The sequence below is a fragment of the Colias eurytheme genome, chromosome 5, assembly GCF_061535395.1.
Source record: "Colias eurytheme isolate Ceu_HAF_F1 chromosome 5, ilColEury1 Martin Lab GWU primary, whole genome shotgun sequence".
NCBI lineage: Eukaryota > Metazoa > Arthropoda > Insecta > Lepidoptera > Pieridae > Colias > Colias eurytheme.
In genome coordinates, this window is record NC_142984.1 from 9,145,881 (window position 1) to 9,164,046 (window position 18,166).

Below are 18,166 nucleotides of genomic sequence, written 5' to 3' on the forward strand. Positions count from 1 at the left end.
ATAGGCCTTGAAAATTTTTATTAAAGTCATCGTTAAGTTTCGGTTTCAAATGAAATACAATAATACATTAGATTAAATTTTTACAATTTTTCCTTCTAGGTTAGACATATCATTCAATCGTCTGGAAACGTTTAAATTCTCGATATTCGACCAAGTGGGATCAGCGACAGCATTGAAAGTGAACGCTTCATACAACCAAATAATCTCACTTACCGATTCAAACGCACCAAGTTTCTTTTCTTCTAACTTCTACCCACCGCCTAAAGCGCAAAGTAAGTGTTTTTCTTTATTAATAAATGTATTGTGTGTTATTTCTTCTTTCTTTGCTGCTATAGTATTATCTTTGGTAAATCTCTTTTCTACTATTTTACTTTTACTGACTATTTTACATGATTTTGGCTGTGGGTTTTTCTTTTTAAACTTATCTGAATTTTTGTTTTCATTCAAATACTTTATCTATACTTACATACAATGCTTACATACTCACTGAAAATTGAAAATTCAGATTGACTTACCTCTTTCTTCTTTTTTATTATTATATTTCTTATTACTGTCTATTTATGTTCTTTCTTTTTGTCTCGCACCTGCGCAGGCTTAATATCGTTGGACGAGCAAGGTGACTTTTATCTTTCCTTATTTTATGTTATTTCTTTCCTTTCTAACATTATTTTCTTTTCAAGCCACTAGGGTAAGGATTTAACAACGAGACATCGAAATTAATGGATTTTCGATTTCACGATGGTCATAACATTCACGTAACAACGACATGTTAGAAATATCATCAATATTCATACACATTTAAACATCTCCAACATTATTCAGCTCCATGCAGGTATCATTGATGACGAAAATCGAAAAAATCAATTTTCTCGACGACACTATACAAATTTACTCTGAAACATCAACAAAGGAAATAGAATTAAGAGATGTATAATGTGATTGCTTATTTGTACTTATTGGTTTTTTCCGGGAAAATTCTTATTCGGACGTGACGAAATCGATTTTCTCGATTCGATTATTATTGGTTTTCATTTGGCATTTATTCATTTATATATGAAAATTTACAAACTAATTCCGTTATTAATTTTCCCAGAAAATTCGGATAAGAAGGCTGTTACGGCGTCGCCGTATCGTTTGTTTTGTACGTTTCTTAACGATGTTTATTTTATGTACAATTTATTTTGCATATCGCTGTGATTCTTAGATATTTACCATGGAAATTTATGTTTTAGGTCTTGGGACGGTATCTGTGAATATCCGCGTCTTGGATTTCTCACATAACAACATTTCTTACATCGCTCCGTATTACTTCAGGTAACATTTTGATATTATCCTATTTAATATTATGGCTAATTTTACAAACTGTATAACTTTCGCGTCTTTTTTCTGGTGTTAGATATTTGTCAAGATTATTTGATTATTGCTCATTGAAAAAGTTACTTTTGTTTATTTATATAGAAGTGATTAAATAGTTAGATAATTTGATTTCAGGCACGCTGATTTGACATTATCAGAACTTCATTTATCACATAACCAAATAAGGAACATTACGAGAGAAGTGTTTGGCTCTATGTTGATGTTACAATATCTCGATCTATCGCATAATCAAATATTCCATATGGAGTATGATTGCTTTAAGAAAGTCAAAAACCTACAGGTGACTATGTTATAATAAATAATGCATGAAAAGACAAAGAGACAACAATCGCTGAGAATTAAAAAAGAAAAAGTTTTTTTACTATTAAACAGAGAAAGAACGTTATTTCTATAAATGACATATTTCTCTTTGACTTTTTATTTTGATTTTTTTTATTTCTTTTCTTTTCATAAAACAATATTTAATTTAATTAATTACAGATGATGGGCTTGTGTGGACTTCAACTTGGTTTAATGATTTATGGTTTTTTGCGAGTAAATCGGTCTATTGAAGTAACAATGAATCATGATTTCACCGCACATTGTATTTTTGCTTTATTTCTGTTCAACTTTAATTTGTTCGTTCTTTGTTTTTTCTTTTTTTTCTACGTGATTGTTTGTCATTAATATTATTGTGTGTGTTATTTTTTATACGAAAATATCTGTGTTATCTAAATTGCGATGCATTTTCAGATTTTGGATTTGTCACATAATCATTTAATTGAATTACCGGTGGAAGTGTTCCACGATATGCAAATGTTGACTTCTGTTGATTTGTCTCACAACCGTATTCGGAATTTGGCTGATAACCTTATTTTGTCAGCTGCATTGGAAAGGTAATTTTAGAATGAGTATACACTCAATACTTCTAACAGTCAGAGTTTCTTATAAAATAAGATTTTCCATTTTATACTAAATAAATTGTACCCTTATATCCACTTCTAAAATCCAGGCTAGACCTATCGAACAATGACTTATCAAGAATGCCAACAAACGCCCTATCACCAGGAGCAGCAGCTAATCTGGTAGAACTAGATCTAAGTTCTAACACTGTACCTGCAGTAGCCATTCCAGATTTAGTTCAACGATTTAGGGTGAGTATTATTATAATTATAAATACTTGCAAAGTAGATATGATCGCTTGAAGTTTGATGTTGTAAAGTTGAATGGGATATGGTTTAATGTAAAGTTCAACGTTGTCTCCTAATGATTATAATATCATCCATGTATCCAAATGACACCATGAAAGCTAGCTATATGTTCGTTATGTCTCATAAAACCTTTATATTCTTAAATTTTGATAATAATTACACAAATTCAATAAAAAATAAATTATACTTAACTTTATATTGACAATATTTTGAACAGTCTGTATAATGCTATATATTGATGAAAACCCATTGATAGATCTAAGTAGTAGAAAACGTTGAACTTTAAAAATTATACGTGAATGTTTTTAAATTTATTTAAAGTAAATTATTATCTGTGAAATATTTTCAGTTTAAAAAAAAATAGAAAAATATAACAGTCTCCGTAATTTAAACATTCACGTCGTTATGATTGTACTAACCATTGTAATTTGTAGTTTATGTTGTAGTTGTGATCAGTGATGCAAATGTGATGTCTATAAAGGTTGATACATATTACGAATCTCTTTATTTATTACTTCAGTATTTTTTATTATAAATTATAAACGGGTTTTGTACATGCAAAGTTGATTTAAATTTTATCTCGTTCGCAGATTTGTTTCTGTATCTATTATACTTTGTACTTCTCTTTCTCAAATCCAATTTTCGGTCGTTCCGTCATGGTGTCAAAATGTCATAAATTCACGAAAACTTAATTGAAAAAAAATAGGTGATAAATGTGTAAAAAATACTTTTAATAAAACATCAATATTATAAAAAGCCTATTAAATAAATGTCAATAAATTGAGTAAAATTACACAAGCCGTTCCATTTTTTGCCTCGTAAATAAAAAATGGTTTATTAAAAGCAAAGAAAAAGATTACTGAGAACCATTATTATTGATCTAATTCATTATATATTACTATGTATTACATTTTACTATATGCATCTAATGACGTCTATATAGTTTCTAAAAAAATAATTTTCGTTGCTAATTAAGCATCCCTTTAGCTTTAATAGTTTTATATTCGCGATTTCACATAATTTCGTATTTCGACTCAACGCGATACATACAGTCAAATAAAGACCCGCTAGTCAAACCCGATTCGTTATACGTATCAACAAGCCAGTGTAGCGCTATGATGATGTCCAGAGCGGCGAGGGGGGCGAGTTCTGGCCCGAGGACAGCGACTACAGCGATGAGTACATGTACCACACCGCTAGGCGCGACCACACCAGGGTCTTCCACCATAAAAAGCAATATCCGCAGAACATTTTCTACAAGGTAGACGATTGGCAACACTCCAAATTATTCTTTTTAGCGTTCGCGTTGGTTTGTCTTATTTCAATCTGTGTACGGTACTGGATGTCTGTCCAATTATTTACGATATTTTGATAATTAACAACTACAGAATTATAACTTGTACATACTTGAAATCAGATAATTTCAATGAATATTGTATTATGGTTGAAATCAGATAAATCAACGAAACGGCATTCTAATTTTGAATCGATTAAAATTTTCTTATCCACAAAATTATTTCTGTTCTCAGATATTGCATCTGCTTATGTTGTTTCCTTTGTTGAAGTTATGTTTGTCTAGTGTTTTGCACTGTTTTATTTTGCACTATTATATTTTATTTTTTATGATTAATGCAAGTAGTGTTTGCATTGTCTTATTATTTTGTTAGACTCAGAATTTACGATTGCATTTTCTCATTGTCTCTTATATCGGTGAAAATTGTTTAAATTTGATGCATTTTTTTCAGTCTCTTGCTTGGTTAGATCTATCGAACAATCACTTGGTCAGAATTGAAAACGGTGCATTCGGGGCCTTACCAAGGTTGCGTTGGTTAGATTTGAGCAACAACTTGCCTTTCAATAATGGTGAACGTGGTGGAAACATATTCAAAGGTCTAGAGAGGAGACTGTCTTACCTGGGATTGAAGAACGTCAGCTTACAAACTGTAAGTATTCAGTTTTACTATATTTTATGACAATTAAATACATCAATCACTGAAAATCAGTGATGACACACTGAGTGGCTGGCCTAATTATGGCATACTTATATTTTTTAAGTTCCTTTTTTTTTTCAACTAAATTGTATCTTTTTTTCATAAGTCCATAATAAACGTATTTTCATTTCATTTCATTTCAATTTCAGTCAATATATTACATCAATATAATTTAGAATTACGTAGAATGGAATTTAGAATAATTACCACATTATGAACAAAACAAGTAAAATCTTACTTTTGAAAAGTTCAATTTAAATTATCACTTAAAGCTTTACGTTTATTTATTACAAAGGAATTTATTTATTGTTCTATGTACAATATTTTAATTATGGAGTCATAATTATAATTAATTTTACAGCTACCCTCACTACCCCTACCGAAGTTAAGGACTCTGGATCTATCATACAACAACCTTCCATCAATCCCAACAGATATCACAGCTAATCTAACTCGTTTGAGAGCATTCGACTTATCATTCAACGACTTGACTAAAGTGCCTGTGGTAAGTATTTTTAATAATCTATTTTAGTAAAATTGTTTATTGATATAAAAACAACTGTTATTTAAATGTTTTTTCCATCAAATTCTATCGCCTAGTTTTTCAAATGTCTTATTATTTTTTTTGAAGTGAAAACTTCTTTAGCGGCGTTGAGCACTTTTTCTGTAAAATCTTAAACTCGCGTCAGGACACGTGACCTGATCGAAAAAGCGTAAGACGGATTGATATCAAACATGCTGAACGTTAATAATCAAGTTTTCACTTCTGCCGGCACTCCCAGAGTGCAACCCGTCTTTTGTTTATTAAAAATTGATTTTTATCTAAGATCAACAAAGACAGCTATAACGGTCATCTTTTGAACTAGTCTTTCTAAATTGAGTTTTCTTCAAAATTTTAACGATTTTTTTTTGTATGTGAAATGTTATTTAAATTTATTTAAACAACAAAATATGATTACTTTTTCCAGGCAACACATTCCCTCAGCGACCTCCGTTGGTTGTCTCTCTCGGGCAACCCGATAACAGCGCTGATGAACACCAGCCTGTACGGACTGTCGCCGCGGCTTGAGTATCTCGATGTTACTAAACTGCGCTTGAGTATCTTAGAGGTAAGACAATTAATATTATTTTGGTCGAGTTTTTAAATTGTTATAATTTACAAAATTTATTTACAAAACTGTCAATTTATGCTCTAAAAAAATACATATTTTAACCTTAACTTAAGTTATAGTTACATTAAAACAACAAAATGCTTGTAGAATATTTTGTTTTTATCAAGTGTACCTGAGAGGTAATTGTTAAAAATATGTAATGACGATTCGAAAGTGCTTCTAAAAGAAGTCTAATTGAATAAATAAATGTTTGAGTTTGAGTTTATGTATCAAACGTCGCGTCATGTAAGTTAACTGAAAAATAATCATGTACATATTTCTTATATTTTATTTGTATTGGATATTCAATTAATAATGTATTCATTATTTCACAATCTATGATTATTACTGTTTTCCAGTACGGCGTGTTCAGCAAAATGTACGGGTTGCGAACACTAAAGATATCCGTGAACGGTATGGCGCGAGACTTCAATATACCGAAGATGACGTCACAGAACGCGGCCCTTGAGAACCTGTACCTATCTGTAGAGAGCTCACAAGTGGACCTCGGGAATGAAATGACGGGGGAATTACCGTGTAAACTGAATAATATCACGTTAACTGGACGGGATTTGAAGTTTATCTCGCAGAATTTGCTTAGCGTGAGTATATTAATGTGTTTATACTAGTTGACTTAGATGAATTATTTTTCATGAGTAGACCATTTTTATATTTACAAACCTATAATTCTAGTTTGATTACGAAATATTAATTTGAATCTTATCTAATCGAAAGAAAAAAGCTACATCATGTCACTTTTGTGTGAAACAATCTACTAAACTACCTTTTGACGTGACAACGTCTAATAATTCGATAGAGCCGGATGCACGCACGAAAAAACATGACTCATGCGGCGATACCTCGCTATGAGGCGTTCCATGTAAGGCTTGAAGTGCAAGCGAGAGCGCGGAACGAGCGACAAAGAAGCACAATCGGACGTTGTCACGTTCTACTATCGTCAGTAAACCGACTTTACAAACAACCAATTTTTTTTTCTCTTACAGGGCGTCTGCTCAGAAGAGCTAAAGCTCACGATATTCAACACAAGCATCGAGGACATATCCTTCGAAGTGTTCTACAAACACGGGAACATTAAGAACTTGTCCCTGGACTTAAGGAACAACAACCTCAAGAGGGTTCCCAACCCAGCGAGGAAGGAATGGCCCGGAGTGCCTAATGATTTGTTCCTTGAAGATATCCTGGTTGCAGGCAATCCTTTAGTATGCGACTGTGGGATTGGGTATGTTTTTATTACTTATTTTTTTTCTTTATACCAGTTCAATCTTACTTTCCTATGTATTTTCATTATGCATAACATAGTCATTATGTTAGAGACGCCCACATCGGTGGTAGAGGCGGACACAGTTTTCCGCACGATCTCCCGCCATCTCTTCCTGTCACTAGACTGTCTGGCGCAGTCTGATACGCGAATTCCTACAGCAGATTTCACTTGGTCGGTCCAGCGCATTGGTGACCTGCCACGCGATCTGATTCCTTCCACCTTTCCTTGTACTACCAATACCTGTTGTCCTCTCTATAATAATACTTCAATGATTATAATACTATTGTCCCTCCAGGTGGATCCAAGCGTGGGCCCGCAAGCGGCGGCAGTACCTGTGCGCGGCGGCGGGCGAGTGCCCCGCGCGGGACGACGTGCGCCTCGCCACCTGCCCCTCCTACCAGAACCGGACGCTTAGCGATGTGAGTGTACACACACATACACACATTCACTGCTGTTAAAATCACTTATAATAACAGTTTAAAATCTTTAAATGTAAATTTTTTCCCCTTCAAATTTTGTTATAAAATAATCCTTAATGTGATGTTCAAAAAAATTACTAAATTCATTTTTATACAAAATTTGCAATTGTAATAGGTAATTTAACTTCCTCGGTAAATTTATTCTAAACTAGTGTTCCGCCCCGGCTTCGCCCGTGGTACATATTTACTATCCTATGTCGTTCTCTTCTGGCTCTAAACTACCTCCCTGCCAATTTTCAGCTAAATCGGTTCAGCCGTTCTTGAGTTATAAGTGGAGCAACTAACACACGACTTTCTTTTATATAATTATATAGATTTAGTTCCTTCTTAATTACGTTTTAATATTACATACAACAATGAGTATTAATATTTCATGTAGTAAATTAACAATTATTTAAAATTCACCAAATATTTCCACCAGATAATATCCAAGGAGCTCGACTGCAGCTGGAGCCGCGGCTTCTTCACAGTCTCCAACGTGCTCACAGTATTCGGTCTGGTGTTGACCAGCTTCCTCATTTGAGGTTTGTTTTGGTGCTATGGCCTTTATCGCGAATTGGTTCAGGTTCGCGACAACATCCGTGACTTCCGCAACTTCGTGCGGAGTGGGGGGGAACATGAGACCATGTTGCCGGACCCTCCTGCTGGGGTCATCAAACATGACTGACATATGGAGACCGTCGTCGTGCCTGTGACGACGGTTTAAGGGACTATGTAGTGGCACTAAAATAAGTGGCAGTGTCGTGACGATCTAGATATCTTATGGCAGTATCTGGGGGTATCATAATCTAATGACAGTGTCTAACTGGAGGTATCAAAAAGATCTGGAATTCTCTCTAATGATCTAATGGCAGAGTTAAATTTTAAGGTGAGGAGAGGGTATCTGGCAAAAAAGACGGGTTTGTACTCCGGGAGTGCCGGCAGAAGTGAAAACTTGATTATTAACGTTGAGCATGTTAGATATCCATCCGTCTTACGCTTTTTCGATCAGGTCACGTGTCCTGACGTGAGTTTAAGATTTTATACCCAACGCCGCTAAAGAAGTTTTCACTTCAATAAATATTGCAGCACTGTCTAGGAAATCTAGTGACTCTATCCACAGAAACTCGTAACTCAGAAAACTTATTAGCACTGTTCACGCAATTTGGTGATACTTTCAGAAAATACTCGTGACACTGCCCAAAAAATTTATATGGAATTGGTTATGTGATTTGTGAAATTTGAAATTGATTGGATATTGCGATGTTTGGCATTTTCAGTTTTACTGAAACGGAATTGTTTGTCGTGATATGTGAATTGCGAAGTATTGGATATGTGAATTTGATGATTTAGTGCCACTTAACATCAGTGAAAACGTTGAAATAATTACGTCTGATAGTGATCCCCAAAAAGAACTTTGAAATTTACAGGATTTGACCCCACAAAATCAAGGACTATACGATTAAAACCCGTGCAATATTAGCTAGATCGATCGCTCAACGGTGTAGATCAATGCTAATTTAATTTGAATCACGTAGTAACATTATGTGCACTGCCTATAAATTTGCAAAAAACTGTGTCAGAGTGCGCCTAATGTTAGTTGCATTTCCGCAAATTAGTAATTTACTTAACGATCGTATGTAGACTGCATTCGCTCGAATAATGTGTTCGTCCATTGTTTATAGTGATTATATTATTTATAGATATATTTGTTTGTGTATTAGGCTAGAGTTCATTAATTGTATCGTTTATAGTTTAAACCTATGTATAAATATTTAGCGTGACTTTCAAAACATAACTATCGACTTTTACTATCATTTTATGAGTTCCTCTGCTAACATTTATTAACTTTCTATTGATATCGATGTCTAGAGCATTTAAAATTAATTAGAATAATGTAATTCCATAGCAGTAGAAACCAAAAGCGATAGTTATCGTTTTAGTATAAAAACTCACTAGCCTTTTGTATTAGTCATAAGATCTCTCTGACTGTCATACCATTGTACAAATCTTTATCGTTGAATGTCATACTTAATAATATATTCTCTTAAAACTCAACTGTTTAGATGTTTTCAAAGTCTATACTATGTATAATAAGTGTATGATAAAAACATTCTATTATAGGTTCTTCTATATTAACTGTAGCTATATTTCTAAATTCTTATTCTATATTCTTCAATCGCTCATAATAATTGGCCATTCACTCATCAAAGCATCATCTACAAATAATCTCTTATCTATTTCTTATTTCTTTTCATTTTTCTTTTCAGATTACTAGCCTTTCTGTTCAGCCACTTCTTATTTATGCACGCTTTTCGAAACCTAACATTTTATGATAATAGAATTTTAGAACCTTAAGCTAAAGTTTTAAGAAATGAGTGAATTAATGGAATACCTCTCTTTCAGTGGTCCATAATGATGCCAGGCCTATTTGCTTTGTTTTCAATGCCAATCTAGATTTAACCTTTTTTATTTAGGACTTAAGATTCTTTCTCTTTGTAGGGTTACGGTAGGGTAGTAAAATATTTGCTATTGAGCTTTCTTTTCGTGTTCATTTCTGTGTTCTCTAACTGTAGATAGCGTATGACTATCACTTTAGTTCCGTGGCATTGAAAACGAAGGTATCGATGAATATATTTTGTGATATATATTAACTCTAATCCTTCTATTTTTGATAAGCCTACGATAATTATTGCTAACTTGGGAATTGTACAGCTGAACTTGAAATTGTCTTCAATTATCTGGGAAGCTTAAGTGTAATGTTGCTTGTCAATTTGGAGACGGGTTTTTATTTTGCGTTGTTTGTTTCTATTGGAAATTATGACTGTATATAGTTCGAATTTAATTTTAATGTTAATTGTTATAAGTTCAATTTTTATATTGGGTATTATTTGTCTACGAAGTCTTTTTAAAATGATAAAGTTGATATGTTTAAAAATATGTGTCGTACCAAAAAAACTACTTGTGATGTATTTTCGCTTAGATGTATAATAAATGTTGTTCAATATCTAAAAATGATTATTAGATAATGTTATTGAATGTTTTATTTTCATTTACATCGAAACCACGTATCATTGCATCGTTCAAAATGCTAAGTACCTGTTTCAATTATTTATGCTATTTTAGAAATTTGTTAAATTTTTTTCCAATAATACCTTTTATTGATAGGTTTACAAACTTCTAAATGTGATAGAACTTAGCTAGTGCCAATAAAATTAATTATTATAAGATATATAATACATGACTATACCAATTTCCTTCGTATTGATATACCATAAAATTATACTAACGAATGTTAGACGCGAGTTATCAAAGAAAGGGAAAAGGAATTATTTACATTTTAAGGCAAGAATTTGGGTATTTTAGATAGTCGAGCATTTGCTAGTATAATTGAAATTTTAATATAGATTCATACTTGATTCATAATTATGAATGTTGTACATAAAGAAAATGGCTTAAAGGATATGACTTAATGAGATGTGTGTGTTTTATATTAAGGATGGTTGCGCCATTTTGTGGCTTATAAAGTAGGTTTATTTTGTATTTTCTATCGTTTAAGATGGACCTTCTTAATGAACAAGAAAACGTTATTTAATTTCAATGAATCTCTTATTAAATTTTCTTTGACGTTTTCTCAATTTCTTCTTTGCTTTCACTCTGAAATATTGTTCTATATTTTCTACGTTTTTTTATCTCTTTATCACACGATTACCTAAACAGGGTAGACGTTTTCAGAGTATGTATGTTTCTTGATTGCATCGTAACTTCTATATACCGTATTAGAAGTACTTGTATGATCTCGGATGAAATGTAAAGGCGAATTATTATTTATTCAACAAATACTTAATGGCGTAACCAAGGTATTTCTTTAAAACAAAATAATATTGTAATCACTATTTAAACAACTCTCTAAAATAGTGTGAAGTAAAATAATCATTGAATCATTAGTGTATTAATAAATTATTCCGTTAAAATTATGTTTAGTTTTATTTCACCTCTTTTACGAATTACCTTCTAAATTATTTGGAATGAACTTTGGAAATTTTATATGGTGTAATAATATCTACAGTAAATATTGTATGCCTAGAAATATCGTAGGCATGGTTCTAGTGGTCTCATGCAGACATTTCCAAAAATAAATCTTATGTTTATACTAAATTTCACATCACACACAATACACAAAATGTCTCCTTTAAATTACTTAATAAAGAAGTTAGATATTATTTGCTGATTATTTCCTTTCGGAAAAAAAAACAGTAAATGTATTTCTATTACTGCAAAAACATACATAAATACATTATTATCATAGTTAGTCTATCACATATTCAAGAAAAATAAAACATGTTTGTTGGAGACAGTAAAATCTTTCCTTCCTAAATTGAAAGCATCTGACGGTCCAAATATAATTAGAGGAAGTGGATCTAAATGAGTTTGGACGACTGTAGTTAACACGAATTACGTGACCTCTGGCTTAGTATAAGTTCCTTTTAATATTGTTGTTTCCTTTATCCGATACACGGAAAAGCTCAGTACAATGGAAATGGTATCTTGTGTACGCTTTTCAATGGAATCGATACCAATCTTTATGATCGGTACGCCTTCTTACCCTATTGTCAGTATGATAATGAATTCATATACACATACATAAATTGTGATTTAGTGCAGACGACAAACATTAGAATACACGTGGTTCTATGATAATATAATCAAGTTTTAGACAAAGCGGGCGAAGCCGCGGGCGGAATGCCATAAGTACTCAATAAATTGAAACAATATAATAAATATAGAAAGCCGATAGTTTTCAATATTATAACGGAATGTCTACGTTTCCGTAATTAAGCCCAATGTACAAATTTCATCTAGATATATTATAGATTCCAATTTCGTCGCCTACGGGGAGTCGGATCCAATTATGACAGTGAGTATGGGCGAAACAACTGAATGAGATAACAACTAATCTTATTACGCAGTGGGACGTATTTTATGTTTGTTTGTTTTTATTAAAATGTGGCGGAGTGACGTCAGTGATCTGTTTTCAAAACTGGGTGATGTATAATATGTAAAACACACTTAAGAAGGGTTCATCTTATAATGCACATATTTACAAGAATAGAAATTAACACATAACAAACACTACAATAAAGTAGAATTACATCTATTAAGATATAGCATTTAAAATATCATCTCTCATTATAGAAATGTATTAAAAGTAGGTAGTAGTAGTACCTAGTAAAATATCAACGAGTTACTATGTCTACATTTAAATTATAAGGGTACCTTCATTAAAAAGGTCCCTAGATACGAACTACAGCATATCTGTTCTTAAATTTTGTTAAAAATAAATGTTACTTATTTGAATTACATGCTTGGCTCCAAGTATTTCGCTACATTACGGTAAGCACACACGACACTTAATTCTACAAATTGCCTCATTCTTTAAGCCGTATTAGCTCGGATCTACATTAGGAAAACATCTAGAGTGATTTGTACGTAACGTGGATTGTGTCAGCTTTCTTATCAAGTAGTAATTTGTTACGAAATAGTCTGTGAAAGAAAACACATGTATTTTATAATAGTAGGTATATTCTTCTTAACATTCATTGTACAATCTTATCTGCGTTTACGATAATTTTATTTTTAGGCGTAACATATAGTAAAAATGCCGTTGACGATGATCCTCCATCGTACCATAACGTACACTCAATGGCGAGTGATATTCCCAAAGTAAAATCTGTTATTTGCACCGCAACTAGGGGCGAATTATCTTTCATATCTAAAGGAAATAATCCTGGATCAAATCCGGGCGGATCAGGGTAGTATATGATTTTGCCTATATGTTCTTTGTCATATGAATGAATACCGTGACAATGCAACCAGAGTTTTTGTTGATCTAACTTCATCCACTCCCGAACATCTAGAGGTATATTTAAATCGGTCGTGTTAAGTTTCAAAGGTTTTGCTGACCAGCCCAATTGCTTGTTAATACGTATAACAATGCACGGACTTTTCCAATAACCAAAAGGAAGAGATCCACAAGGTCCTAATGTCAAATCTTCGGCGGATCGCTTTCGTCGCTTGAAGAAGTTATCTAATTCATTTACATACTTCTCATCTTCTTTGCTATTACTTCTGTAGGAGATAATGGGAAAGTTATTAACAGATGTCGGAGTTGCAGAGAGTCCGATACCGTTCTGAGAATATGTCATAAGCTCAATTTTTTCAATCAATTCATAGTTGTCCATAAATTTTATTATCGACAATGACCCGAATAGAAACAGGAGTGTGTACGTGCTTAGAAACAACAAATACATTATTGAATATCCAATAATGCATAACCAGCTTTTGCATGACCTTCCGCAGAATAGCTTTTTCTCTCTATTATACAAGTATCGACAGAAACGTCGTCCCAATGATACTCTCGGTTCTGATCCGTCTTCTATTGATCGTACATCCTTTGATGTGGTGGGTTTCTGGAACGGTACGGATGGGTCTTTGCCCTTTTGTGATCCTTTCCTTTTAAACATACTTAACACATTTATAGATAAACTTTACTCGCATCCTTGTAACACGTCAATGTGAAATGTTCTGTCATTTTTCTAAAAAGGTTGTATTGAATCTAGAGAGTCATGGATTTGTGGTGCATTTATATTTAACTAGCGGTCCACCCCGGCTTCGCCCGTGGTACATGTTTACGTTTTCTCTCCATGAGAACCATTCTCACACTTCAAGGAATATTGTAAAAAAAATTAACGAAATCGGTTTAGCCGTTCTCGAGTTTTGCGCTTACATTTTGCGATACATTTTTATTATATTTAAATAGGTATACCAATACTGAGGTAATAACTAAAATATAAATGTTTGTGCTATGTATTAAAATAAAAAATCAACGTTAGATTCTTATTTATTTTAAGTTAACTCTATTTTATAAGCTGAAATTACAATTGTAGAATAAACTGTAAAAGAAACACTAAAAATATAACGATACCATAAAATTTTGTGCTAGTCGATGCTTTTTAATCCAGTCTGTAGGTATTTATGCTCTACAAAAGGTGGCGTAGAAAATGTTTTGAAACGATATTGTTTAGGTATGAAAGGTTAATCAAAATCCAAGTTTTCGACCTTGACGGACCCAGGCGCTAGCCGCCATCTTGAATTAAAGGTGCTAAAATTAGTTAATTTACTAAATCACAAATTAATTAGTTTACTAAATCACAAAAGTGTCTATGAGGGGTTCAAAGAAGACAAAATTACCTACATTTTTTTCATATATGATTATTCTGTAAGTCTTAAAGGTAAAAAGTTACAAGCGACGGAAATTTAATATTTACAGAAATCATATAATTTTAATTTTGTTTAAAAATTGTGCAGCGATCTTTATTTATTCTTTTTGATGGCCCGGGCTGGTTAATGGTGGCTTCTTCATTATCGTCGCTGAAATTTTTTGTTTCATTGCCTGTATTTTTAGTTTTCAACCATGAAATTTCGTCGATTAAATTTACTTTTTATTGATAACTTTACGAATCGTTCATATCGGATATCTTCTAAGGATTCCTTATCCATGTCCCCTCCGTAAAAAGTTACTAGAAAGCGTACTCCAGCGTCTTCGATTTCTTCTGGTCATGATGACGAAATTTCATGGTTGGAAACTAAAAATACAGACAATGAAACAGAAAATTTCAGCGACGATAATGAAGAAGCCACCATTAACCAGCCCGGGCCATCAAAAAGAATAAAAAAAGATTGCTGCACAATTTTTAAACAAAATTAAAATTAGGGATGTAACGATACATGATTTTGCCGATACGATACCGATACCGATATTTGTAGTAATGTATCGGCGATACCGATACCGATACCGATATCGATGGCTTGGTAGAAAAATAAATAGTGAATTATGCATAAAAAGTTACCATCATTTAACAGAGACAACTTTTAATCGTATTCTTTTAAATAAAAATGCCAAATCAAAAAACAACAAAACCATTTATTTTAGTATTATTATTTTACGAAGTCAGTTAAACTTTAAGTAATACACATACAATCAGTACCTAATAAAAGTTTACTATAATTGGTAGAGTTTTTTCAGAAAACAAAGTGCGCACGCGCGGGCGGCCTCCCGCATCGTTCATTGGGCGCGGATTTTTGAATTATTTGATATCAAAAAAATTGGTTGTTTGTAAAGTAGGTTTACGATCGAGATGTTTACGTGATAACATAATGCAGTGGCAGCGCTCGAGATGAAACGGGAGATCGGTCCGTCTCTCTCTCGTTATACCTGCGATCGCGCTCGTGAGGTTTTGGTGTGACACAAGTTTATGAACATGTCACCCGACTAAAACGATTTTAAAAACGTTATCACGTTAAACATTAAAAAAATTCAAAATTATTTCTTTCTTTCCTTTACATAAACAAATTTGTGATTGGAACACTCCTAGTAAGCAAAAAAAATGCTTGTGTCAAGAGGTTCCGCTCTTCCTTAACACTATTACAGAAACAGAAATAAAACAATATGAATGAATACAATGCAAAAACATAAAAGAAAAGAAAGAATTTAATAAAAAAATATCGGTATCGGTTGATTTATTATCGGCGATACCGATATATCGGCTTGCCGATATATCGGCCGATATATCGGTATCGGTATCGGTATCGTTACATCCCTATAAAGTAGGTTTACGATCGAGATGTTTACGTGATAACATAATGCAGTGGCAGCGCTCGAGATGAAACGGGAGATCGGTCCGTCTCTCTCTCGTTATACCTGCGATCGCGCTCGTGAGGTTTTGGTGTGACACAAGTTTATGAACATGTCACCCGACTAAAACGATTTTAAAAACGTTATCACGTTAAAAATTAAAAAAATTCAAAATTATTTATTTCTTTCCTTTACATAAACAAATTTGTGATTGGAACACTCCTAGTAAGCAAAAAAAATGCTTGTGTCAAGAGGTTCCGCTCTTCCTTAACACTATTACAGAAACAGAAATAAAACAATATGAATGAATACAATGCAAAAACATAAAAGAAAAGAAAGAATTTAATAAAAAAATATCGGTATCGGTTGATTTATTATCGGCGATACCGATATATCGGCTTGCCGATATATCGGCCGATATATCGGTATCGGTATCGGTATCGTTACATCCCTAATTAAAATTATATGATTTCTGTAAATATTATTATTTCCGTCGCTTGTAACTTTTTACCTTTAAGACTTACAGAATAATCATGTATGAAAAAAATGTAGGTAATTTTGTCTTCTTTGAACCCCTCATAGACACTTTTGTGATTTAGTAAACAATTGAGAAGTTATTTAAAATATACCTAATTTTAGCACCTTTAATTCAAGATGGCGGCTAGCGCCTGGGTCCGTCAAGGTCGAAAACTTGGATTTTGATTAACCTTTCATACCTAAACAATATCGTTTCAAAACATTTTCTACGCCACCTTTTGTAGAGCAGAGGCTTTTACATTTCCCCACAGACTGGACTATTTACCGAATAAAGAATAATTTATGAAAAATTACTTGTACAGATATTTTTCTCATGAAAATTTTAATTTAAATAAACTAGGTATTTCCAAAAAAAAATTTAGAATACTGCACATATAAATTAATAGCAACGCAATTTCGGAAAAAAATATTTGTACATTCAACAACAAAAAATAAGATACTTGTATTCAGAAAAATTATAACACCTCTACCTCTTTTTACATTAAAAAAAATAAAACATTATTGTAAGTTATTCAATTATATTAACTCGATACTTGAGTTGGTAATAACCACAGTAATAACTGTCTTTAAGAATTAAAATATCAATTAATCCCATTAAAACATATATATGGAACGAAGCCAACTTTGTACCAGATACTCCTATAACAGTTTCGATGTCAGTACTAGATCATAGATTTACAATAGCCGAGGCCTGGTCTATTGGCTTAAACAATGCCTAACAAAAGTTGCGACGATTTCTTTTTGGTTTTATTCTCTATCTGTAATATGTATCTTCTATATCTACCAAACTCTGCTGAACAGTGGTGGTTCAGTGGTGAGACCTCAGAATTCGAATCGATAAGTCCGGGGTTCGAGACCAGGCGAGCGCGCAGGAAATAAATTGATTTTCAATTTATCTGCGCATGTTGTAAAACATCATCACTGCTCGTACGGTGAAGGAAAACATCACAAGGAAACCGGCATGTCGAAGAATAAAAAGTTCGACGACTGTGTTATCCGCTAGTACCCTCATATGAGGCCCGTGTCACAATATACAGATACAACCTATAGGGTAACTTCATACAAACGTTCGAAATGGCTCACGCACACAAGCAAGCGTGTTTACGAGAATCGTAAGGGTATTTTTATACCTGTCAATTGTCATAATACCCTTACGATTCTTGTAAACACGCTTGCATAAGTGCGTGAGCCATTTCGAACGTTTGTATGAAGTTTTCCAACTGGTTGTATCTGTATATTGTGCCCGTGTCCCAGCAGTTCGAACGTATATGGGCTGATGATGATGATGATGACTCGATGAGTAAAATTTGGATATGCTATTATTTACTTCCCCTATGTGGAAAGATCTTCAACATAAAACATCACGTTATAAAGTTATTTACACACATATGAAGAGCCTATATATATAATAGCCTTGAAGATGCAATAAACTATTCCATCCTTTCAGTGACAGTGTCATAAAGACCTTAATATTTGATTTATTCC

General features: G+C 32.9%; 2 protein-coding genes across 4 annotated transcripts in view; one reads left to right on the forward strand and one right to left on the reverse strand.

Annotated features, from left to right (window-relative positions):
- chp (leucine rich repeat containing G protein-coupled receptor chaoptin) overlaps nucleotides 1–10,860 on the forward strand; it is a 56,027-nt gene extending 45,167 nt beyond the window's left edge. The window contains exons 14-27 of one of the 3 annotated variants that reach the window (XM_090102059.1): nucleotides 100–272; nucleotides 1,233–1,314; nucleotides 1,492–1,657; nucleotides 1,858–1,911; nucleotides 2,110–2,252; nucleotides 2,369–2,510; nucleotides 3,697–3,828; nucleotides 4,313–4,510; nucleotides 4,920–5,063; nucleotides 5,527–5,667; nucleotides 6,069–6,311; nucleotides 6,714–6,949; nucleotides 7,287–7,410; nucleotides 7,892–10,860. In XM_090102059.1, the coding sequence (XP_089958185.1) occupies nucleotides 100–272; nucleotides 1,233–1,314; nucleotides 1,492–1,657; nucleotides 1,858–1,911; nucleotides 2,110–2,252; nucleotides 2,369–2,510; nucleotides 3,697–3,828; nucleotides 4,313–4,510; nucleotides 4,920–5,063; nucleotides 5,527–5,667; nucleotides 6,069–6,311; nucleotides 6,714–6,949; nucleotides 7,287–7,410; nucleotides 7,892–7,993 (2,080 nt within the window). In that variant the 3' untranslated portion in view covers nucleotides 7,994–10,860. The remainder of the gene's footprint in view (nucleotides 1–99; nucleotides 273–1,232; nucleotides 1,315–1,491; nucleotides 1,658–1,857; nucleotides 1,912–2,109; nucleotides 2,253–2,368; nucleotides 2,511–3,696; nucleotides 3,829–4,312; nucleotides 4,511–4,919; nucleotides 5,064–5,526; nucleotides 5,668–6,068; nucleotides 6,312–6,713; nucleotides 6,950–7,286; nucleotides 7,411–7,891) is intronic. The other 2 variants (XM_090102058.1, XM_090102057.1) reach the window with 2 other exon arrangements.
- A 2,186-nt stretch (nucleotides 10,861–13,046) lies between these two features.
- LOC149908590 (sodium/potassium-transporting ATPase subunit beta-1-like) lies at nucleotides 13,047–13,973 on the reverse strand. The gene has a single exon (XM_090102043.1). It carries the CDS (start codon nucleotides 13,971–13,973, stop codon nucleotides 13,047–13,049), a length of 927 nt encoding a protein of 308 aa, XP_089958169.1.
- Between the last annotated feature and the right edge of the window lie 4,193 nt (nucleotides 13,974–18,166).